The 25,125-nt window shown below is 38.1% G+C and overlaps 1 protein-coding gene across 1 annotated transcript in view; it reads right to left on the bottom strand.

Annotated features, from left to right (window-relative positions):
• dpy (fibrillin-like protein dumpy) overlaps nt 1-25,125 on the bottom strand; it is a 474,963-nt gene that overhangs the window by 426,728 nt on the left and 23,110 nt on the right. Inside the window, exon 2 of the mRNA XM_083128311.1 lies at nt 16,790-16,842. Within this exon, the coding sequence (XP_082984437.1) occupies nt 16,790-16,842 (53 nt within the window). The remainder of the gene's footprint in view (nt 1-16,789; nt 16,843-25,125) is intronic.

Raw genomic sequence — 25,125 nt, 5'->3', positions numbered from 1 at the left:
GGATGGGCTGAAGATAATAGTTGTTGACTTGTAGTGAAATAAATAACTATACGTAGATTGAAATTGCATATATGACAGTTGTTTAATTCTTGCCGATTAACACAATACACAACGCTATACTGTCTTTAGTGATACATTGTATGAGAATCAATACGTCAATGGGAACACAGGAAGTAGACAGAGGTAGCTGAGAATACTACCGTTTATTACTTAAAGCTTGAACTGGATTAGTCACTGAAAGATACAGCACGGGAATTTATATTTGTGCTCGACCTTGCAACAAGGGTACTTAACACACCAACTTAGAAACTTTGCTCTGGTACGCGTAAGGCAGAGTAAAGGTCAATCGTGTTAATAAATCCCGATGCAAGATCTGCAAAGTTGGTATTACAGGCTTTATTTCTTTCTCAAGGTTGGGCGAGGGTTTCATAAATAATAGGTACAGAGCTCATAAATACTGATGTAGGCTTGCAGCTTTAAAGCTCACTGAATGAATCCTACTCTTGCTTTCTGTTAATTAGCTTGGAACAATTCGGACTTTTGAATAAACTCTGTGGTGTATTATACTGTGTATATTTTCAAGATATGTTTGGTATTGTATATATATTTATCTCCGTAGCAAATTTCAACTAAAAATGCAGGATCTACAGGACTCGAACCAGGGACTCTGGCGTACCGTCCTATTGCTATAGCGACTGACTACCAAGCCAGCTTAGTTTTGCCTAATTTTTCGCTGCCAGCCAGGCTCAGTTGCTATAGCAATGTCACGGTACGCCTGAGACCCGGGTTCGAGTCCTGTAGATTCTGCATTTTTAGCTCAAATTTCTACGTAGTAGTCTCCCGCGCGAGACAAATCAAAAGGTAATATTTATCTGCATAGTTCATCCCCAATTAAAGTCTCTACAATTTAGGAAGATAATTGGTTAGTTGTTATTAAAACAGTCTTACTCAACGAAATCCCATTTCCACAAATCAGATAATGGAGTACAAGGAAAGAGAATTATAAAAAGTGAACAGCCAAAAGTGGTCCCAATATTCAACTAGGACCACTCTTTGCAATGATCTTCTGGCTGACAATTACCACACAACTACGTGGATTTCCTGCAAGTTGGTCTTCAGTGAAACTTTATTTTTATACGTGGCATAAAACCATTGCTATACTGATGCTAGAGATAACAAATACAGACTGGAAAAATGTGTAAGTCAAGAAATAGTAATTTCACGCTACAAGAAGGGAGAACAACGAGAACCCAGTTTTATCACCCAGCATAAAGTTATTTAACAGAGTTTAAGAACTCATATAAAATCACATTTCAGCAATTCTACAAACTCAATTTAAAATACGGGTACATGATTTCCCTGTTATGAATAATAACGCGCAAATGTCACCGAGGTAACGTGAAGGAAATATAATTAACTGATCAAACGTGGAGGGCGTAGAGAAGAAAATAATTGCACGAGCAAGGAAGATGAAGAAAAGTAGTCAATTTCTCACTTTGTTCTCAATAGTTATGAACAAGGTATTTCAATTCATCTTTTCGACATAGGACAATAGAAAGCACTAAATATATTCAGTTTCCTTGCACGTGTTCTTGTGGTTAGAAACTGCATATTGGTTTCGCAGTTTCTAGCTTCGAGTTCGAGTTCGAACGAACTCCTATGGTTCCTCCAACGGATTTCTTTTACTCTCCCTGCGTTGCGATGTACGAATTTAGTTTGTTATTGCCATGAAAGTGTTTTGATCAAGGTATGTAGATATTGTACGAGGTGGGAGAGTCTAAGATGCCAGTGAACACCACGTGACGTCACGTGAACCACTGGTTCATCTTGGTCTAATCTACTGCGTCTCAATTGTGACAGCCAAGGATCCATACTGATTCCTAGAAATAATGTTTGAAGAGGTTGTATGTAGAATAGCACCTTAAAGCAAATGATGCATGAAGCATTCAAACAGCTAATAACTGGTTTTCAAATCTAAGGACTTGTTTCCTTACAAAAAGAAAGAAAAAAAAAATAAGATGGGCTACATATTTTTACTATTTCTTCTGTCACATGTGTAATCCGACTTTTCCGTTCCTTTTTACTGCTAAGCTGTAAGCATAGAGTACAATAGCCCCGTAAAATATTCACTACCGGTTTTCGAGCACGTAACAGCGCATGCGTGGCAACATCAGTGCGGAACGCGGCAACCGTTCATCACGCATGAGCATAAGAGGGAGTCTAACAATTCCTATAAGTGGACAACGTACCAAGGAATGCAACAGGCTCTTCCTTTTTCCAACGTTTGTCAGAAGCTATAACAAACAGGAACGAGAATTGCAATTCATTTGCCGCGAAGTTCCTTGTGCCTTTCTTCTTCTTCTTCGCTGTTCTCACCGTTTTACGTTTGACTGTGCATTTTGAGCTTGTAAACCGGTTGTCTTCCGGCAGTTTCCATCGACTTGCTTGGAGCTTCTATGCCACAGATGTCAGCCCTCAGGAAGAATCCTTTGGGGAACGACCTTTTTGTTTTTAATTGAATCTTGCCCGTTCCAAGTCAAGAGAAGATGCAATTAATACCGGAGCGAGCTAGTGACTTTAGTGGGCAATAAACTTAACGCGAATTCCTTATTTCTTTTGCTTTTGTTCTGCTGTTTTAGTTTCAATTGCATAAAAAGAAGAAAGACTCCCTGTACTGCCACAGAGGTTGTAGATGGAAACACTGAATCTGCAAGGTCTTCAATAAAGAATGAGGCCCAGCCCCGTCTCAACCGTAATGTGGAAGGTGGAATTTATACAGGTGGGCCCGCCAGGCACTATTTATCTTCGGGAATTTTCGTGTGAAGCCCTAACAAAGTTGCACAAATTGACTCTTCTGGTTGCTTGCCTTCCATTTAAGTCTTTGCAAGTTAAAACATGAGTGGTATTTTTTTAATGCATAAAAACTTAAATTTACCATGCTATTATTCTCCTGAAAATCAAAGGATTTCATGTGACGTCACTTAATCACGTTCGTTGAATAACACGGATGGTCCACCTAACGCAACGTAGTGATGGAATTTTGTTTAGATTTTTTTATATAACGCGATAATTACAGCCTTTCAAAGTTTGGCTGTTGAGCAATTTTTCATTGTTTTCTGAGAATCAGCTGTTCAAGAAAATGGATGCACCCTTGATAATAATATAGCTGCAGGAGAAAAGCTACAAATCCCATCCGGCTTCACCGTAAATGGCAACATTATGGGCTTGTATATCTGATTCAGTTATATTAATGGTTCACACACAAGAGTACCTATCTTATTGCACCCTTTCTCACAGCTCAAAATACATCAAAATACAAATGTTATTAATTCGTTTACTTGTACTTTTTGTATTTTGCGTCGATTTTCTGCTAATTTTGGCTAATTGCAACAATAAGGATGAATGATGATGACAGAGAAAAACTCGTAAAGGAACACCCATGCCCAAGGCAGAACCCGTACCCAAAAAACACTCAAAATGCTGACCAAGGCACAATTTATGACTAAATAGCACACGATAAACGTAACGTTTCCACCTTCTGACAGGGTTTTCTTCAGACAAAGACAAATTCTGCCTTGGTCAGCATTTTGAGTGCTTCATTAAACATGGAAACAAGGCTTTAAAGTATAACCGTGCCCACAATCTTCCATAGCGAGATAGTAAGATGAAATAGAGTAAAGTGTGGAGAACTGAACCCAGAATATTTGGTAGCAAGATCATGGGTCGAAGACGGAATGCCCAGGGTGATTGATTGTATTGATTAAGATGAAGGCCGTTCTTAACCAACTCGCCCATTCCCCCTTTTTTCTGTGCGTGGGAAGATTGAAATGCTGACGTAACTAAACTGAGGGAAGAGAGGGGATTATGGGAGGCTTCCTAAATACCCACGAGAACGTAGGCAGTAACGGCCTTCACACACCTTGCCCATATTTGACTCCTTACACATTGCTCACTGCGGTAAAATGAAGTGTAACGGCAAATGATCAGAAAAGCAGGAACACAGGAAGATATTTTCATTCGTGTCTGCACCAAAACTCTCTGATGAAGAGACGCTTGGCAGAGGGCATTTTCACGAAGTTACTAAAAAACGTTACCTATTGTTTTAATGTTCTTCTCAAAGTAAAGTGTTTTCGTTAATCCCCCCCCAAATAACGTTATTTTGTCATACAATATAGGCAGAATAAATTTCATCTGAACCCCCATGCATGATTTATTTCGGTGCTTTTCTATCAGTCCGGATTAGTAGCGACAATAACGCTGAATGGTGAAGTGCCTTACACAGGATGCGAACATTTATATGTAAAATTACTTGCGTTACGTTACATCCTAATTCTGGCCAATAGGAACAGGGCTGTGATCTTGCTGTTTATAATTTCTCCCTTATCCAGTAGTTTTCTGCTTTTTGCGTGATGAAACCTGTTTGCATTTGATCCAGGTACTTAATGCTCTGAGGCCTCCCCGATGGCGCAGTGGTAGCGTCGTCGCCTTGTAATCAAGGGGTCCCGGGTTCGATACCCGGTGGACGCACAAGTGGTTCGGATCCCACTTTAAACTGTAGGTCCAGTCCCGATTAGCCTTACTGTGCATAAAGTGGACTTAAAACAACAAATCAATCCAATCAATTAATGCTCTGAGTTTTATTGTCAGTTCATATAGTATTAGTGTGGCTTTACTCTGAATTTTAGTCTGTACATTTTATCACCACTAGTTGCAAAATTATCGCAATATTGTGGGACGGGAGTGAATAGTCAAGTGCTGTCCTTACAAGGTTTCAAACATAAAGATATGCAAGATGGTTTATTGGTCCAAGTCTCATTTTTCTAGCTCTCACGATTTCTGGTGAATCGTCAGATTTCGAGTGTCCTATCATTGTACTTTATAGGCTTCTTCCTTTGTTAGTGATACATATATCTCACGATTGCAACATGTATTTGTCTATGTTCAACATTTTCCAGTCAGTTGATCCTTGAAAGAGAATGAAAGTTGGACAAACTAATACGAGTAAAAAATGTCATTTCCACCCTCAAAAATAGTGCTTCAAATTTTTAGTGTAATTTACATTGTCTGTGTACATAGATTACTGGCAAACTATTAGCCAGTGTAACCTACGCACAGAAAACGCGTGCAAATGTAGACATCACTGGAATTTGGTATGCGCTATCAATCAAATTTTTACTCTTGTTTTCGAGATACGATACTTAGTTTCTTTAGTTTTGCCTATTAGTAGCTAGAAATGTTGCTACAGAAGAACCAAGTCAGGAAAATTTTTACTTTGAATCTGTAGTTTTCCATATGGCTGCCATTCCCCGTTTTCTTTCAAGTAGAAAATTTTTGTTGAATATGCACATTACGCAATCTCTTTCCCGCTTAGAAAACGATTCGGACGAGTCCAATTAAACTGTCTACATCACCAGCGATAATTATTGGCTCCGAGGATGTGAAAACCTAACCACGACAATATAGGAACTCGTGCAGTACTCGCTCAATTTGTCATACAAGTAGAGAGCTAATTCGCCTACGAACTGACACTAAATTGAAAGAAAACATCACATTGAGTGATGCTTCGATATTTCCACAAATAAAGTTGCAATCGGCTGATTATGAAAATATACAACAAAGTCTTAGAAGACAAGATTGTTGTTTAGTGGATGGTAATGTTAAAATTAAAGAAATAGTCTACTAGTTATACAATCTTTAAAATTGTTCCGAAATGGTGTATTAAAATCATTTTAATACACAGGAACGATTTACAAATGCAGCCTAAGAAAACGAAAATGTATACGCATAGAACTATTTTCAAATAATACTAATTCAACAACGCGAACAACATGTACAGTGGGATGCACAAGTATTACTCGGCAAATTGTCCATGGTTATTTTAACTAATTTTTCTCTTGTATCCTACATGTTTTAAGTACTGCATCTTTACGTATGCTGATGCAGAGCTTGTCATCAGTTTGTTTGGTATTTTGTTCCAATTCTTGAAGCCCTCATTGGGTACAACAAAGAGAATAAACATGGTGATGGACAATTTGCATGGTAATATTTATGCATCCCACTGTACTAGAAGAATGTACATCCCCATTCCTTTTAGAGCAGGACAAGAAAAATTCAGTGCAAATTGCAGCTGTATTCCCCTTCTCATTGCACCAGAATCGTCATAGAAGGAATAAGCGAGGACAACCGGGTAGTTTTATTTTATTGCAGTGCTTCTGACTCATATATGGTGCGTATACTAAAGTCTCACTTTTCAAGGCCATCAAGTTCTTCCCTGTGCATAGTTAACGCACTGAATGTCTATGCGTTCGTACAAAATGTTATGTATTACTATCAACACTTGAAATATTGCAAAATTATGGTGCTGTTTTAGTGTACACTTCTTATACTGTTTCTGCTTGTTAGAATCACGTGAATGGTTTTATATATCAGGCCATGCAAATTAGAACAAGTCTGATATTCAAAATACGGGATGGCGCAGTGGTACAGTCGTCGCCTTGTAATCACGAGGTCGCGGGTTCGATACCCGGTGGAGGCAAATAGTGGTTCGGATCCCACTTTAAACTGTGGGTCCAGTCCCGATTAGCCTTACTGTGCATAAAGTGGACTTAAAACACAAAATCAATCAAACAATCAAACAATCAAAATACGGTTTCAACCTCTTCGCTAGATAGCTCTAGTGTCGTGGTCCAAATAGGCTATTGTCTTACTGGAAAGAACAAATGCACTGTCACCGTTGTACAATCATTTCTAATCTTTCCTCTTCTATAGTTCCGCTCCTTCGCTATATATTAACACAAATTATTTTACTTAGTATGGATGCTTTTATGCAGATGCCAACTTTTAGGAAGCTTGGTTGGCTGAAACCTAGAGAGTATTCAGATTATATTTCGCACTCATTCATCTTGTTCAAATCGAAATGTACAAAACTTACTTTATGACGTAAGTGTATACATGTACAGCTTGCAGCTTCCCCCATAAAAATAGTCTATTAGCCTACATAAAAGTGAAAATAAGTAGCTACTTTGCTTTTAAACACGTAGTATGTCATTTTACTTTCGTCCAAGAGAATAGGTTTATTTAGGTATAGTCTTCAGTAATATGTGCTGTCCTGCGTGCAGAAAGTCATGGGAAAACGACCTATTTTTTTTCCGTTTAGCCATTGGTGAGCATGCGAAAAAGTCAATCGGGTATTTTCAACTTTCCAAAGTCGGAAAATCGGAATGTACAAAACTGTCGCTTTATGACGTAACAGCGAGAATATATCCACCTCCGAGCAAGTCATGCGACATGCGAGGGAGAGTTTCCTTCCATACGACCTGAAAACCCTGACATTGCAAGAACTGTTCGTGTGTGTCCACGACAAAAGTACGCATTCCTTCTCAGGAAAAATAGTTTTGCTTTCATGAAAGAGTTTCTAAGTGCAAGATTTGAGACTAGACTTGAAGATTTGATTGATTGATTTGCTTTATTTTACTTCGCTTCTTGTGCCACTTTTGGCTAACTTGCGAAGAGGGGGTTGGGTGATGATATGATGAAACTGATGAATGGACACTCACAAACATCCATGCCCAGGCCAGGATTCGAACCCGGAACCCCTGGCGTCTTAGACATGAAGAGGATATTGAAAGATTTATCTTTCGATTTCCGAATTGCTCACCTTGCATTGGGCATGCGTCAAGATTATAAACATTCATGTCTATTATGTTTTCTCTGCTGTAAAATTGCATTTTCTGACTTAAGTACTTTTTCCTCCAACAGCCTAGAATTATAAATTAACTCAGAATAGTTTGCAGATGAAATTCACTAGCACCGTCCCGTTGTAACTATTCCAGTATTTAAACAAACCTATCAGAATATAAGTCGTTCCTAATTTCTAAAAGAAACTTTCGCCTAGCGCTTTGATGGACATGGAACATAAATTAATTTCCTACATTAAAATAACATAGACCTATATTGTTTGTTTTTAAAACGACAATGTTCAGCCGTGCTGATTTTAGGGATTTCATTAATATTTAGTCTTTTTATATACTGATCAAGAATTGCTTAATAGGGTTTATTATTATTATTATTATTATAGAAGTGTGTTTGGCCTGCTCTTAATATTGTGTGCCCTATTAAGCTCTAGGACACACTTGGGAATTTGCACATATTTATTTTGTAATGTAGCATACATTTTGTCTTCGTCGAGTGCCTTTTTTTCTTTAGGTATGGGGTCAGAGGAGTGCCCCCCACCCCTTCCTGCACGGTCACAGAAGTGTGGTGACTTTACTTGTAAACCGGGCAATTGCTGGCTGTGTGGTTGCCAGCCATGCGTGCTCTGGGTGGAGTCCAAGAACAATTCTCTTATTGTTGTGGCCACGTGACCAGCCATGCAAGAACCATTTGCTGGCAAACGGTTACGAGTTTTGGGTTTGTGTGGGGGGAGGGAGCAGAGCCCGGAAGCGTGCAAGAAACATCCGGTCCTCCAACGTCTTCTCCGTAAGTGTAGGGGGAAAAGTCACCGAGTTGTATCTCCAGCGTTTAAATCAAGTTTAATAGTTGTCTTTGGGACAGAGGAGTACACAACCATGTTTATGAGCAATTACTATCAAGGATATCAATCTTTTTCTTCTCGATTTTTCACACCTCGACATTTATCATCTGCACCTCAGCAATTTTGTCTCAAGAGGGCGTACAGAATTCTGCTACATTGTGATTTAAGACCTCTCATAAGTGCTCAACCCCCTCCACCCCCCATTATAGTGAGTAGACAGTTTATAATTCATAAATAGTGACGTATTTGTAGTATTTCATTTCCCGAAGCTAACTTTTTTCAGCACAAAATTACCTGTCTCGTAATGATAACTATATACATTTTTTTTTGTTTGAGAACATTGTTCATAAAACATTCTAACAAAGCTAAGACTCGTAGTTCAATATTAGCAATTTTTTCTGTGTGACAATAATACCTCTCGGTTAAAATCACGTGAAACGATTAAATTTTTCGATGAAAGCATATGTGCTGAAGAGCCTACCTATCATGCATAAAATTCACTTGTAACAAACTTGTTGATTTACTTAAGCTGTTAATTAATTAGAATGCTATTCTTTCATGCAAGGCATAACTTGTTGCTAAATTTTGAGTTTTTACAGGTTTTCACATGATATCTGAATCCTTTTTTCAAATGAATTAAAAAAGCGATAAGATCTCATAAGTATGAATTTATAACCCCTATCCAAAAAAAGAAAAAAGATTGATTGATTGAGTTGGTGTTTTAAGTTTATGCACAGAAAGGCTAATCGGGACTGGACCCATACTTTAAAGTGGAAACCGAACCACTATGTGCCTCCACCGGGTATCGAACCCGGGACCCCTTGATTACAAGACAACGAATCTACGACTGCGCCATCTGGGAGGCACAAAAGTAAACAAGAGCAGGAAGTGATAATTACTGTACGCATTTCGTATTATCAGGACACAACCGGAAAGCGAGATTTTAGGCCTACATGATAATTCCGGACAGTGGAGATTCAATCCGGACGTCCAACACAACATATATATCTATAACCAGACCGGAAATAAGGTGTTCACGGTTGCACATCTTCCTTGCGTAAAATTAAGCCGAAGGATGGTGATTGCGTGCATTTTGAATTAACAAGAATTTATGGAAATTGAACTGATATGCATCTGTTACAAATCATAAATAACCAGATGAAAACTACTGGAATGGTGTACGTCGCGGTCATGTTAGGGTCTCCCATCTTGGAAGTTTTTGCTCAAGTTTGACCAATGATCTTGTCAGGTAAATGTAAGTGTGTTTCTTACACACTATGCTCGATGCTTGAGAGAGAGAGAGAGAGAGAGATAGAGAGAGAGAGAGAGAGAGAGACAGAGATAGGAGATCGTTTGAAGGCAGTATTGGAATGGGTGTTACTTTGTAACAGTAGGAAGGGGAGTTGATTTTAAAGTAAATATAGCCCTGGAGTCTACACACAATATTGCAACACTTTAGAAATCAAATCAATGATGTATTTTATGCTGAATATGACGACGACTTCACTTGTGGAGCAGTCTGCTATTTACAGGATAGAATAAATTTGTCTGTCAACTCTAATGGCAAAAGCAGCATTAGTGCTAGCTGCATGTTTAAGATCAAGAATATGTAGAGTCTGATGTTTACAGTACTGTATGACGTCCTGGTGCTAAGCACAGAAGAGCCAACCATTATTTTACAACAGACAAAGCAAAGCACCCTATTTGCCAATTGCAGAATGTTCAAAAATAAGAGGGCTTATGTAAGCGACAAGAGACACTGGCGGTTGCCGGAGAGTGAGTAAGCACTGAAGCGTAAACAAGGAAACAAGCCCTCCTAACTCGAATAACGGTAATACTCCACCGGACCGCAGTTGTACTTCGGTGGCTAAGTGAATGTTGTTTATCGCATTTCCCAGTGTCTCTCGTGTTCCTTTCAAGGATGTTTCGTTGCATCACCCGCCAGGTAACCCTGACATCATGAACGTCTGTCTACCCGTGGGAGAGCGCTTGCTCAGATTGGCAGAATGGATGCGCAGACACGATATCTGCCGAGACCCAATTTCTCAAGAGGGAAAAATTCCCAGAAACAAGACAATACCATTGGAAACGAGCACGTTATGGAAAAGGTGTATTCATTGAGAAGTACACGGAGGGGCCTTCAAGGCTTGATAACGTCACATGGGCATGTTTCCCAGTTGTCTAACAAGCTACATGAGCACCATCTCCGGTTTACCCAATCATTTCTTAGCCGATGTGTTTATTGGTAACACACTACCTGCGGAAAAGCACGTATCAGCCAATTCAGGACACTACAAAATATGTTATCTGCATGTATATTATCTTTCATGTAGTTAGAACTTGCAAAATATTGAGCAAGTGGCTAAAAATGACAAAGCCAAACCACGTTTGATTGCATACTACTTAAGATCGGCATTAAAGCAAACAACTGCATGGTTTGCGACTAACTCCCAAGACTTCAACAGCTACATAATTTCCGTTAAGTTACAAAACACGTGCTTCATAATAGATCATGTGCGATTATTCGTTAGTAACTTTGATTCAAAATTTCGCAAGGAGAAAGTTCTGTCTTTCGTATTTTGGCGTGGGACAAATTAGAAACAACTTTGTCCTCTTCATCCAAACAGTGAGATTGTCTGCACATCAGTACTGACCTCAATTTACAGACGTTGTTTAGGTGCAAGATGGAGCTTCATTGCAGTTTGTGTAGCCAATTAACGAAGACGCAATGGAACTTACTCAGTATTAAATAAAAGTTATTATATTCTACACCGAGGTTAAATTTTGAAGCAAGGTGCCTACACTTCATTTCCACACAATTTGTCATTACGCAAGACATTGAATATATAGAAAGTGTGCAAGGGTAAATAACGTGCTGGATTTACTAAAGTACTGAACCAACGTGGAAATCACGCTACAATTTTAGGAAGGTTTCTTCTAAGATTGATTATTTTCTCACTGCCCAACTCGGTAAACTCACAAAGTTCCATTATTGTAACTCTAATAGTTTGCTGGCCCATATCCGCTTCATGGTAGTACTTTTATTCAGCCTTGAGCTGATTAGAAGGTGTGAAACTGTGCAAACAGCACTCAAGGCAGGATTCGAACCCACGATTACGCCAACGTGACCAGTAGATGTAAGCCAAGGCCTAAAGTGACAATTGGCATTGAGAAACAAGCAGTGAATCATTAGCAATAGGCACGTTCCTTAACGCTAATTATACAATACTTAGACTGGGGGAGAGGAGGAAAAGATTTGCTCCGTTTCACTTCCTATCTGGAATGATAAGAGTCAAGTCAAGAATTATAAGTACATAATTACAAGTCTGGTGCAGTAGACTTGCAATAATCGTCGGAAAGGAAAAAAAAATACATGATCAGCAGGGCCTCAAGTGAAATGGTTTGTAGACATTTACTGCAATTATCGAACCGGGGAGTTATGAGATAAACAATGTGGATATAGAGAGGTGGGAAGGAAGGGGGATTTGGAAAGTTGTACAAGTTGGAGAAATAACTTGTACATTGTGAGATCGTCAGTTCTGGATGCAATGGAAAGCAGCTTAATACGAGTATGTGTAGAATATGAGTGCAAAGGCACCCAATAAATTAAAAGAACTTCACGTTATGTTAAACTGTGTTATACCAGGGGTCAGTGGTCGAATTACATCGATCGTATTACCTGGTTCTGTAACATAACAGAGCAAATTTTATATATTGACGTATATAAACCCATAGTTACAAGTTTTAAAATATCAACATTTACATGTTCAGTTGCTGAAAAGTTAATTAATTGAACTATGAGAAATATGCATAATCGTAATACATCAATGTGCTAAACAAATTGGAAGAAATTGATTGATTGAAAATAAGCGGGTGCGTCGGCACATATGTCATTTTGAACCCTTCAATTTATGCGAGGAAATATTCCCTTATCTAAAATTCTTAAAAGTTTAAAACAAGGGGTGTAAAAAACCCCTTGAGAGAGGTTGTAAAGGGACCTGCATAAGACAAACACAACACATAAAAATTATTAAAAATAAGAATAAACTAAGAACTTCCTCACGGACAGTGGAAGAGACGAGCTCTCCGTAAAAAGATAAAAACATTGTTAAAAAACTGTTGTCATCTCCCCACTAGGATGACAAACAGTTGGGAAGATGAAAAGTCTGCCTGAGGAAGGCAAAATTGGAAAATAATAGTCTGTATTAATGATGCGATATAAAACTATTTTTGCCAATTTCATTCACAACTATAGCTAATGATCAGCGGAAGTTCCTTAAGATTAATGTAATCGATGCTCCTGCTAAATGGTGGCAAGAACGAGACAGAATCGACAAATGGGAAAAGGCTACACGTTGACATTACTAAATGCCTGTGCATACAGAGGTTTTTATACACATTTCAAATCTGCTTGAAAAAAAATTCTTGTGCAGTGGGATGCATAAATATTACCTGGTAAATTAGCCACCACTATTTTCATTCAGTTTTAGGGAATGAAATTGCACAGATCCCGTTGTTCAGAGGTTACCAACGATTTCGATAAAGTTTTCTTTCAATTCTTGAACCTTGCATTGCATAAAACAAAAGTGAATGAGCAAGTGATTGACAATTTACCTGTAAGTGCTTATGCATCTCACTATACAAAGAACCAGGGGAAAATTGAGCTAAATAGTACTGTATGTATCTTTGGAACCAAGTTTAATGAAAAGCCACATGTAAGCAACTCCTCAGTTTCAGAATTCACATTGCGTGAGAGCCGTTATTAAATATTGATACTATATGACCCCTTTATCTTACGACACAGGCGCCACGAGCACTTCCGTAGGAAGTTAGAACTTTCACCATCAAGCTTCAAGAGCATAATGGAGTACACTCACGTATTGCAATATGGTTTGCGTTTGGACAAAGTGGAAAGCCAGAATCTAAAGTTAGTGGGGGGCGGAAGAGCCACAGGAATATAAGTAGCATACCTTAAAGTTGTAACATGAGAGTTGCAATTGTAGTGGAGTACAAATACGATGAAAGTCAAATGAAGTTGGAGCTTCGATTAAAGGTCCGTCGAGTTGTCAAGTGTTTGATTTCCCGGGACGTGAGTCTCTACGAGACCGAAAGTTAATTACACCATCTTAAGAGCTGATAGGAGAGATGGAAGAATGGTGCTGCTAGGATGCCATAATCTATGGTATCCTATGTAAGACTTGACGACATTTCACTAATAACAATCATTACATTTCTTGAGACGTGGAAAAAATAATTGATCGGGTTTATTTTACTTCGCTTTTCTGCCACTTTTGGCTAATCGCGAAGATGAGGATGATTGATGATATGATGAAACTGATGAAGGGACACTCACAAACAACACTCGTGCTCAGGTCGGGATTCGAACCAGGACCCATAGTGTTTTAGCGCGCTGTGATAATCACTCTGCCACGGTGGTCGAATATACAGACGACGAAATATCAATAAGACGCGTTACGATATACGAAAGAAGGTAAATTTTATTCAGTTCCAACAATGTGGCAATGCATACACATTCAAATAAAGTGAAAATAACGTCTACAACTCAAAATAACGAATAGATTCTCTCGGTCTATCGACGAGGTGAGTTCTGGAAAGATATCCAAGTTTTCGAGAGCTAACGTCACTCTCATCTTCAGGGTAGAAGTGGAAAAACTCACCTGGTCAATAGCCCGATAGAATCTATTCATCATTCGTCGCCAGAAAAGATTCAAGACTTAATTCAAAATAACGTATCCACTAGCTTATATTTGGAGTATTGTTTTGCTCAAAATCCAAGGAGTCTGTAAAGAACCGAATATTCTATTCCTGATAGAGAATGTAAAATCTGATCATTACTATGTGACAATTAGACCCTATTTCAGGGCCTCAAAAGTATTCGCTAAATGGTCTGTGAAAGGTTGCCGACGAACACACAGAATCAAAATTGCAGGAGACTTTGTAATCTCTCGCGAGGCATTCATTGTCAACTTCCTAATGTCTCTCACGGAGTCATCTTTCGGAAAAATTCTGATGTACTATGAGATAAGGAGAGATTCTTCTCTGCCCCTTCATCTTGAACCACCCGCTCCCAAGATTCTCATATCCGAATGCACGCCAGCCGACCTCCTCCATTGTGTCCGTGCGAAAGTTTGTTTTGCATACGACCGGGGTCGAGTTCGTGCACCCTGCTTCCCATACTCTCGACGCTCGCGGTTGACCAACGCAGGAGAGAACAACCATCGTGTGACACCTCATGGCTTCGCGTGCCTTTGCACACACGACTGCACACTTACGCTCCGCTCGCATGTCACTCCGTAGAATCCAGACCGTGGATTCTTGTTCAAACCACGTCGGAATCAATTGTGTTCCTCAAAGCGAAATAACATCAACAAAAGAATTACGTGCTGGGGTCCATGACATGAGTCCTAAAGGACCTTCATAATGACTAGTTACGAAACAATCACGATCATTTTTAAAAGAGTATGGAGACTGAGCTTACAATAGGCAACCCACAAAATATAAATTGTTGATGTGTTGCACATAGAGCAAGACGTGACTCCAAGATTTCACTGAACGTTACTCAACCTAGAGCTTAAAATACAATTCTAACTACTGAAATGCACCTCAACAGGGATTCGAATCCACTACCCCTTGAGTAACTATTATGTTATCAGGTTAGATGCAACTCTGTTTTGATTAGTAAATTTCAAAAGATCAACCCATATTTTTAGTTGAACTGGAAGCTTTTTCAGAGTTCATTATCGCTTTCACCGGAATCTTGTTCAACTCAACATTTAAAATGAGAGGTCAGCGACGTATACAATATTGAAGAGTTCAAGTCAGGAAACCTTCTCTTCGAATCCGCTGCCGTAAAGGATCGGATAATGACAATGGCGGCTTGTCCTTGATCCACACACGAGCTGAAAAGATTCGTGCTGCTCCTTGTCACGCATGCCGTTCAGCTCTGAAGCAAAGTGCTCACGGAAGCGTGGTTTTCGCTCTCAAAACTCTCAACCTCATCCGCAACTTCCTTCTGAAACCACGAGCGATGAAGTAACGCTGTGTGGACAACGGCCAGCAGCCAGGTCAGTGGCATTGCTGAATGACATGTTCAAATATTTTCCTTTCGGAACGTTACGTTCCCTTCCCCTTTGCGTTCTCAAAGAATTCGGTTCCGTTGACGGAATGTTAGGAACGATGTTCCAATTTTCATCTGCTAACTTTGAGTGAAAGAATTTTCGAACAGCGCTTCTCCGTCCTTCCCACTGACAAGGAGAGATTATCAACATTCAAATTTCAATCAGTTGCGTTTGTATTCCTATCGGTAGCTTTATTTGTTCTCGGAAAGGACTTTTCGAACAGTGCTGGTTTCGACAGAAGTAACACGACAGGAAGAAAGGACGCTGTACAAAAAGGTTAAAAAGAAGCAAGAAAGGAAGTATTCGCTTTAGGAGATCGAAATAGAAAGCAGCTGTGTTATCTTTTCATCGTGTTCATGAAGACAGAACTGTTCCTCCAACTTGTCGCTAGCGTAATTATATGCTGCTTCAGAGCAGTGAGCACTTAATACTCTCAATAGCACTTTTATGTACCTGACCCCGCTGTGATGTTCCGATGCACAGCCCATGCATATAAGCTGGAATCTTCCATCATTATATACCCTGAGTCAGCAATCTACGATCACCAAATTTTCACATAGACATTCATGTTGTCTAAATAAGCTCAAGTGTTATTTTGGAATCTTCTATGTCATGACATGACAAACATTGTTTTTTTCTTTCTTTGTTTTATTTTTCTGTTCTCTCATAGCACATGAGAAATAAACTAATATTGGACCCTTTGAATGCATTTTCCATTATTATTATTATTGATTGGTTGATTTGATATTTTTACAAGGTTTCATGTTGAGAATCAGCATTGAAATGGTTAAATAATAAAACACATACATTTTTCATACATGAAGAAAAGTATTGTCATCTAAAGTGGACGTTGTTATTTGAAATATTAGTCACTTCACAAAACAATTTATCAAGGCAAATATTTTGATATAAAGTAAAGAAATTTTGCATTTTGATATTGTACGATTATGAACATGTAGTACATCACTACTGACTTTGCTTCATTGGAAAGATCAACATTCCAATGATACACTCACCTTGAAAATGAATTTAACAACAAAAGAGCATCTGTCAAAAATATTTTTGTGAAGTAACGTCCTTAAACTAAACAAGAACAGAAAGAAATATTGGTACTTACACATGTTGTTAACGTTATCCACACCACTAGTGGTAGTAGACTTTTCATTTTAGCTGCAAAGAAAGAAGATCAAACATTTAATTAGATAAATTCTCCTTCTTATGGAATGACTTGCACATTTATCAGCTATTGCTTACGTGGTCTGTGAGTACATGTGATTCTATCTGTTAAGCAATGTTAAGCTGAAGTGTTTTGGCAATAGGTGAAAGGAGTAGAAAAAAAGAGACATTTTAGACTCAGCATGGTTTACAGCACATCAAAACTAGCAATAATGCAATAAATAGTTGGTCAACTTCTCGGCTCCATATAAATATTCATCGTCACACATGATGGCTTTCTGATCTTATAACGTCTTTGCGGAAAGCTTTTATTATTATTATTATTATTATTATTATTTATATATTAATTGAAGTACAACATTGGATGTAAGCAAGTGTCTTCGCGTCAAATTCCCTTTACATTCTTACTGTAAAGCCATAAAACATAGGTTAGATCTGTTGTGAGCAGAGGGTGAAGAATATCAGCATTCAGGGACGGATTTAAAATTTTGCTGTTACGAGGTAAGTGTAGAAATGACAGCTCTCCCGCACTGTTATCTGTGATGGTGTTGTGGGATGTGGATTATATTACATTATCCGTAAGAGAAGAACATTCCATCCACAAATATGCAATTACTTCCAGATCTAAATGTACTTTTCCTGCATAACAAGTCGCAACAATTCCCATAGCTTTCTAATTTGGCACCCACAGGAAATCAGATCAGGTCAGGACATTATCTTATTCGTTTAGTTGATTCCGGAGTGTCAGTCCCTCTTTTGGGACTGTGCCAAAGGAATATACATCTTCACCACAGACCTCCACGCTTGTACTAGGATCCGTCGACGTCACCAGTGTTGCAAAGTCAAAGAATCCCATGCAGTATCACATACAGACAAGACCGTAGAGGTAAAACAGCGGAAGTGATCAGGCGAAAGTACTGCTGGCTCGGTAGCTTGGTTAGTAGAGCAATGGCACAGTCTGATAGAGATCCGGATTAGAGTCCTGGTCAAATCTGCATTTTTCGCTTGTTTCGACAAATATATACAGCTGTTTATAATAACATACATAAGTCCACATTTGTGTGTCAAAATATGGATCATTTGTCATATTTACTAGTGACAAGTAAAGATGCAGATCAGAATATTGGGTAAGTAGATTTTTTAAAAGTGAAAACGAAGGTTCACACTGTTGATCCTGCCAGCAACAAGGCGTCGGAGAAATTTTTATAGTCTTGACAGATCTTGTTATTACAACTTGGTAAGAAAACGTATGATAGACTGGTGAAAATTATCTTCTTAACATTCGTTCATGACACATTTACATGTCATTTGTTTGGTTTGACGTCTGTGGGGAACATGTTCGCAGTTTATATCATGACAACATAAACGATTGTCTTCAACACTGATCGACTTTTGGGATATTCGTACGAGCTAACGCAATGTGTAAATAACCTTGAGTTGGTAAAACCCACAGTAACGCTATGTTATAAGGATTGAAATGTATGATGATTATAATTTCAAACAACATCGAAAGTTTATAGCTTATAACTACAGTCGAACATTCATCAAACTGTATTTAATTTTGGAGTCATGACCAATATTGTTGATCTAGGGTTTAACTCTCCACAATTTTAATTCCCTTTATATATTTTGATCAATGTCAAGTGTTGAAACAGGTTTGGTTGTCCAACACCCAGTTTTGCCAAAACAACTGCCATTTAGTTATAAGTATGGCATAAAAATGGGGAAAAATATGTTTTACGTGGTGAACTGATATATTTTATGAAGGATACAATTTACAGTATCATTAATCTAGTTTTCTACCACTTGTTGCTTGTGTTGTTAGCCAACTGTTTGTTCAGAATGTTGTTTACAAAAAAAAAAAAATCAACCTAAACAAATGCGTGTGGCCTGATTCCTGTCAATTAAATATAAAATGACTAAGAGCATGTTCTTCAGCACTATTGTTCCTGCTCTTTACGAATAAAAGATAATGGATCCCGTAGGACGATTTACTTCATCGTTTTATTATTATTATTATTAAAAATTTACGGCACAAGAAAGTAATTATGTAATTTTTTTCATGGCCTAGCGGTGGCAGTTCCCACGTTTCCGTTACACCAAAATCAAACAATGGGGATTCAACGGGAAGGAAGGCATTCCCGAGAGTACACTACACCCACTCCGATGACACGAAGCTGTCTCGTTATATTTGGCACGCAGAAGAGATCGTTAAAATATGGTTTATGGCGAGGTGCATTCAAGGGACAAAAAATTGCAGCATGACCTATGAAGAAAAGAAGGTGAATCCCACAGGCCTATTGTCTTAGTTATCCAGTTGGGTACTACAGTATGTTCTCAGAGTCTCCGTAACTTTGTTCTTTTGATGAGACCTACATAGACAATGGGTAAACTGTTGTCCATGAAACTCGAGGTCACTAAAATTACTAATGCCTCAGAAACAGTTGTCTGCGTTGCAAGTTATACCAAGATGCTCGATGCACGGTTCAAGATACACGACTACATGACTTTTACAATGTTCCTCAATCATCTACATTAAGGGCAGAAACATACTCCTCAAAAACGAAACGTTAAGCAGAAGTTTTAAGATAATATGATTCCAAAGCTGAGTGAAGGTGAACAAGACAATTATCAGGAATACTAAATAAAAGTAATGTTATAAACTTAAGATTGGTTAAAACTTAATTGTTTCCAGACTTCTTGGAATTTTGGAAGTAAACGTATAGGAATACTTTCATCTTTTAGCCCAATCAGACTGGCAGAATGATTTATATTAGTGTAGGCTCCGTGGCTGAGTGGTTAGCGAAACGGACTACGAAACCAGAGATCTCAGTTTGAACGCTCGTCAGGCATGGATGTATCATTGCGATATGGCCCCATCAGCCATTTCTTCAGTTCATCATTAATCCTCATTCTCGCGATTAACCCAAGAGATATGAAAGAGGAAAGCAACATAAAAGAACTAAAATAGAATTTTAGATAATGTCTATTTTTACAATATAATGAAAAAATACTGGAAAGTCGAATAAATAAATGAACAGTATTTTATATGAAGAAAGAGAGTGAATTTTATTACCTTGTAAAACCGAAAATGCTTATATTTTCAGATTTGGAAATTCCTCGCTTCTCCATATTTAGTAAAATGCCACGAAGGATATGATAAAGTATAAATAAGGTAGTAACGACGCTATTCTTGTTAAAAATATGCAGCAAAATACCTCATTTTCCTATTGAATACTGGCCATAAATGCAACAAAATTCAGAACGAAACTAAAATATTGTCGAGCTCATCCATGCGACACAGCCTGGGTAAAGGATGGGAAAACAGACCGATCAAGAATCCACGAACAGCAAGGGAACAGAGTAAGACGCAAAACAAAAGAACGCTAAGAGGAAGTGACGTCACGTAGGCTGTTTCCTGTTTCCCAGAGGCATTGGACTCGATCTCTTGCAACTGGCGTACATGCACGAGTGTGTCTACCTGAAAGAATTCCCCCACTCGTGCCGAGTTGTGGCAAACTGAAGGAATTTGCCTTTGGCAGAGGGATTTCGAAGCGAAATTTCTTGGAAGAAGGGAAATTTGGAATTGCTGCTTATCGTGTGGGACAAACACACGCCAATAACATGCTTGCGTCCGCTGCATAACAAATTAGTATGTTTATTCACCATAGCAGCGTCACAAAATCATTACTTATGGTTGCGTTTCGTTTTCAAGTATTTCCATAGTGCCGCCATCCTTTTGTGAAATCACGTGGTAGGAAATGATCAATCAAATGCTGTTTATGACGTTAAACAGGAGACAGAAGGATAGTAGCCTGCGTATGTGAATGATATGTCTCGATTAATCTGATGGTACGGTACAAATCATGTTCTCCCTTCCTGTTAACTCGGTATCATGTTGCACAAAGCTAACGCCTCTAAATTAATTACATAGAACAAAAAGTTTATAATATGCAAGATCATTATGTTAACCATTGGATAGATATTCCTTACTACCAGTTAAATCTAAGATCACATTACTTGAACCATGATCCTATAATGCAACGTACTTTCTTTTTTTTTTTTTTTTTGCGGTAGCTAATGAACGCGTTTCCATATTTTCAGCATAAGAACATAGGTACGTCAGTTTCTCAATGACGACAGGAATTTTGGTCATGTTATGAGATTTAGTCTGAAATTGACTCTACAATCGATATTCCAAAATCGACTAGAATCTTTATGGGATCTCTGATACATGTTTTTCACACACTATATTTAATTTCGTCCACAATACAGAAAAGTGTCCCACTAAAAATGTCCCTACTTTTATTTCAATACATTCTCCTAACGCGCATTTCCAATTTATGAGAAAATTTCAATATTTTAGCTAATGATTGTGGTTTCGTATCAATCAAACGAATTGGTTCAGGACCCGGGTTTCTGGTCGAATTTTTCGCTCAAATTCCTTACACATCTTAAAGGTTGATTGTAATTAATTTTTAAGATTGAAATATTTATCTATTCATTTCAATAAGCAACTAAAAGTATTCATTGGAAGTATCAAATGTTAATCAATTTGAATGTTATCTAAACTTTTCTTTTCAAAATTATGTCAATATTTAGTGGCTAAAGTTCTTGATATTTCACTCTCAATTCACCGTCATTGTAATTATCGAGTCTATCACTTATTTTTTCTGAACATTTTCGAACAGCAATTGTGTTCACGTGAAACAATGAGTTGTTTCTTTAACTTCCAGTCTTCCGTTTATCAAGGTTGTCCACAATTTTGTTGTTCGAACCTTGCTAATTGGAAAGGGCACGACCTCCCCCTTCTTGAGTTTCATGTAGCAGCAACTAATAAAATCAGAGCGAGGATATTCCACAGAGAACTGTAGCATTGCAGCTACAAATTAAAATGAGAGAGCAGGTGGTTGCATCTGAACATAACTTCGTTGATTGCTCGGGAGAACTGCATTACCCGTTAACTAAGCACCAAGCGATTAAATTTGAGGTTACGGTTCAGTTATTTTTACCTCGCCCTTCATCTTGTGATTCTATCAACATCCGCCACTACCACGTATTATTTTTGAACGAAGTTCTTTGTTCGGCTCCTAATCTTTTTTCCAAGAACATTTTTCCAAGCATTGCTCTTCTTTTTACATTGTTTTAAGTTATTATTTCCTTTATGTCTCCCGTGTCACGTTCAGAATGCCGTGAAAGCGTTCTTCAGTTGAAGGTTGGCATTATGAAGACAAACGTGATGTCTTTGGCGTTGGCCCAAACCAGTTCTCTAGCCAGTTTTATGGATATTTACCAAAAATTTCTACAGATTGGAAGTTGTGACTCGATCAGAAGGTAGAATCAACATCCTTCCTCGAATCTCAATGCACCTGCCACGTAATTTTACAGCGAAAGTAATTATTTTCTTTTTTCTTTCTCCCTGCGAAAGATGCCAGCCAGAAAGGGCGTTACGAGGTTGTTTTTTTTCGTTTCACGGCTTGATATCGTATCAATTGTTAGTGAATGATTTAGTTTGGAACATGGACATGTCATTCTGGTTTTCAACTCGTCTTGAAGTCATCCTTCCTTTTCTACTAGTGCAAAATAAAACGACTTGTTCTTTGAGCACAAGTTTGTTTTGGAGAAAAAACTAACCAAAAAAACGTTCACAAGTCTTGCATACATTTCTTAGGTATACAATGCACTTCCGTATGTGAAGAATATGGACATAATGAGCAATTAATATGTTCGCAGTGTACATTCTACATATTTTTTGCACTCTTTGTGCAACTATATTCAGGTTATTGATTACTTGATTTGTTATTGAGCATTCTCATGGAATTCGTTCGTCAATAGAATAAATAGGTAAAGGTTAAATTTCTTGCAAGGAAACTAAGCAGTCAATAAATCGCAACCTTTTCTACCCAAGATTCAATATTTACATTAGATACAGTCAACGGCAATAAAAATGGTACACCTATATCCTGAAATACTCTCTTCCCTGCAAGGTGTTATGTGTATTAATTAACTCTACGGTGGTGGTAGAAGTTGCTATTTAAAATTAACTATTTAAATCCACTTTGTACATTGGTAGAACGAAACAAATTTAATAAGCTGAACATAATGCATCTACCGGTATATGAGTTATCACAATTTTGAAAAACTCGAGGAAGCTACAACTGTTCGTTGTTTCGGAAGCTCGCTTTATTATTATATAGAATATTCCTCGAATCGGGTTGAAATACTAGACTATAAGAATTGGGTATGGTTTTTCCGTGTTTGCTCATAAAGCAGAAACATGCAAGTACACTAGACTATATACATCGTAGCACGAGCTTCCTATTGTACAAACTTTTCTTTTCCAAACAGGCGTTCCGAAATACGATGCAAGACTTTCCAACTTCAATTTGCTGCACTGGATTTGAAAGTGATTTATATATATAGAAAGAAGGTCAGTTATTGTGGGCGTTCTAATTCGCTCCAAGGGAACTGATCAGAACAATGTGGTCGCGAAAGCTGCTCAGCCACTTTCCACCCAACTCATATGGCAATGCTATCTGTTACCGGCTCCTTCTAATGGGAGAAACGTTGGGTGCGAGTGTGTCGGATGTCAAACTTGAATTACTGACGTCGCCGGGTCTGTTATTAGCAACAGCCATTCGTATGTTCAAAAATAGAGTTCATACGTATGTTCATCGCAGTAGAAGTAATCTAATAAAGAACAAAGATCGGGGTTAATAAATAACACTCGAACATAGTTCCCTGATTGCATAAAAGTTTTCACTGTTTTGAATGAGCTATGAAGGGATACATCCAGTTAATTAAATGTTTATGTAATCTGATTGGATTACTTGAAACATCGTGAGAAAGTAATACTGAAGTATTTTATGAAGTTGCGTTTGTATGACTTCTACTGGGTGAGTCTTTTAAAAGAGGCCCCGTGGAAAATGTGATCCTTGCTTGTAGGCAACCCTGGTACACCGAAGAGAAGAGCGTGGCAGAGAACAGTCCAGGATATGTCATGTCATGTCATGTTGTCGAATATGCGTGGCACCGATATCCTGGACTGTTCTCTAACCCGCTCTTCTCTTCGGTGTACCAAGGTTGCCTACATGCAAGGAGCGCATTTTCCATGGGGCCTCTTTTAAAAGACTCACCCTATTATGTTAATTTAACCCAATAGCAAAATTTATTTAAGACACAGAGTCTGTATAAAGTCCTTCACTGTCAGAAAAACATTTTTCTATGCTGCACTTACAAATCTTTAACCGACTTACTTTATTACGCCACTTCTTTTCAACTTTTAGCAAAATGAGACGAGGATGAGTGATGATTAGATTAAATTGATGAAAGGACACTCACAAAGGACTCTAATACCTTCGGTAGCGAGATCTAAAGCCGACCACTTGATGCTCTCAGCCACCGATGCGACAATATTCTCTATCGTCACCAGATGGCACGACCTTCAATTAAATGTATACCAATTCATTTTATGAACTAAAGATTGTATTTTTATAATAACGTGTACAAATCGATATTAGTATACAGTTGTCAGTGGAAGGGCAAATAACATTTATTTAAAATTACAAAAGTATTATTACTAATAAAACTTTTGCAATATGTGTAGGAGGTTGATATCTCATTGATCCTGCTTACGTAGTACAACATGACTAATTGATTCCATTTCATCAAAACAATTTATGCTGTGCCAATCGCTTAATGCAGCTGCTCACTGAATGGTCACAAACACGCGGCTTTCCTTGAATGGCATAAGAATTTTAAGCATTCATTCAACAAAGCAGAAAAGAGAACCATTCTTGTTGAATCGAGTAAATGCATTGCATTCTCACTTCCGAGTTGCTCTTGGAAGCAGTAAGAGCTGTTTGTGGAACGTGATATCAGCTATTTAATATTCATGCGTTCCACATGCATATTTGATCATTCGACTTTACCTTTCTTCCCTAGTGGGTGTATCTGAAAGCAAATTGCGCCATAAATGTCTGCTGCACAGCAAGAAGATAAACAAGAGACAAACGATTCCTCCATTTAGATATCACGCCAATCTACAACATGCTGACATAAATTACGCTTTCTTACTTTAATGCTAAGTACAACAGTAATCAATATAGTTGCAACACAGTATTTATTTAATGAAAGTGTTTCCTTAATTTGTTAAAGCATTTGTTCAGATTTCATCCTTGTTTTGAAGATTTGGCTAAGGCATGAACTAAAGTACCACTTAAATGGAGAAATTAAAAACCGACGTCGAGCACAGATATCCATTGACAGACCGGCAGA

Source organism: Lepisma saccharinum, chromosome 9 (genome assembly GCF_977018435.1).
Source record: "Lepisma saccharinum chromosome 9, izLepSacc3.1, whole genome shotgun sequence".
Taxonomy (NCBI): Eukaryota; Metazoa; Arthropoda; class Insecta; order Zygentoma; family Lepismatidae; genus Lepisma; species Lepisma saccharinum.
This window is presented reverse-complemented; position numbering and strand designations above follow the sequence as displayed.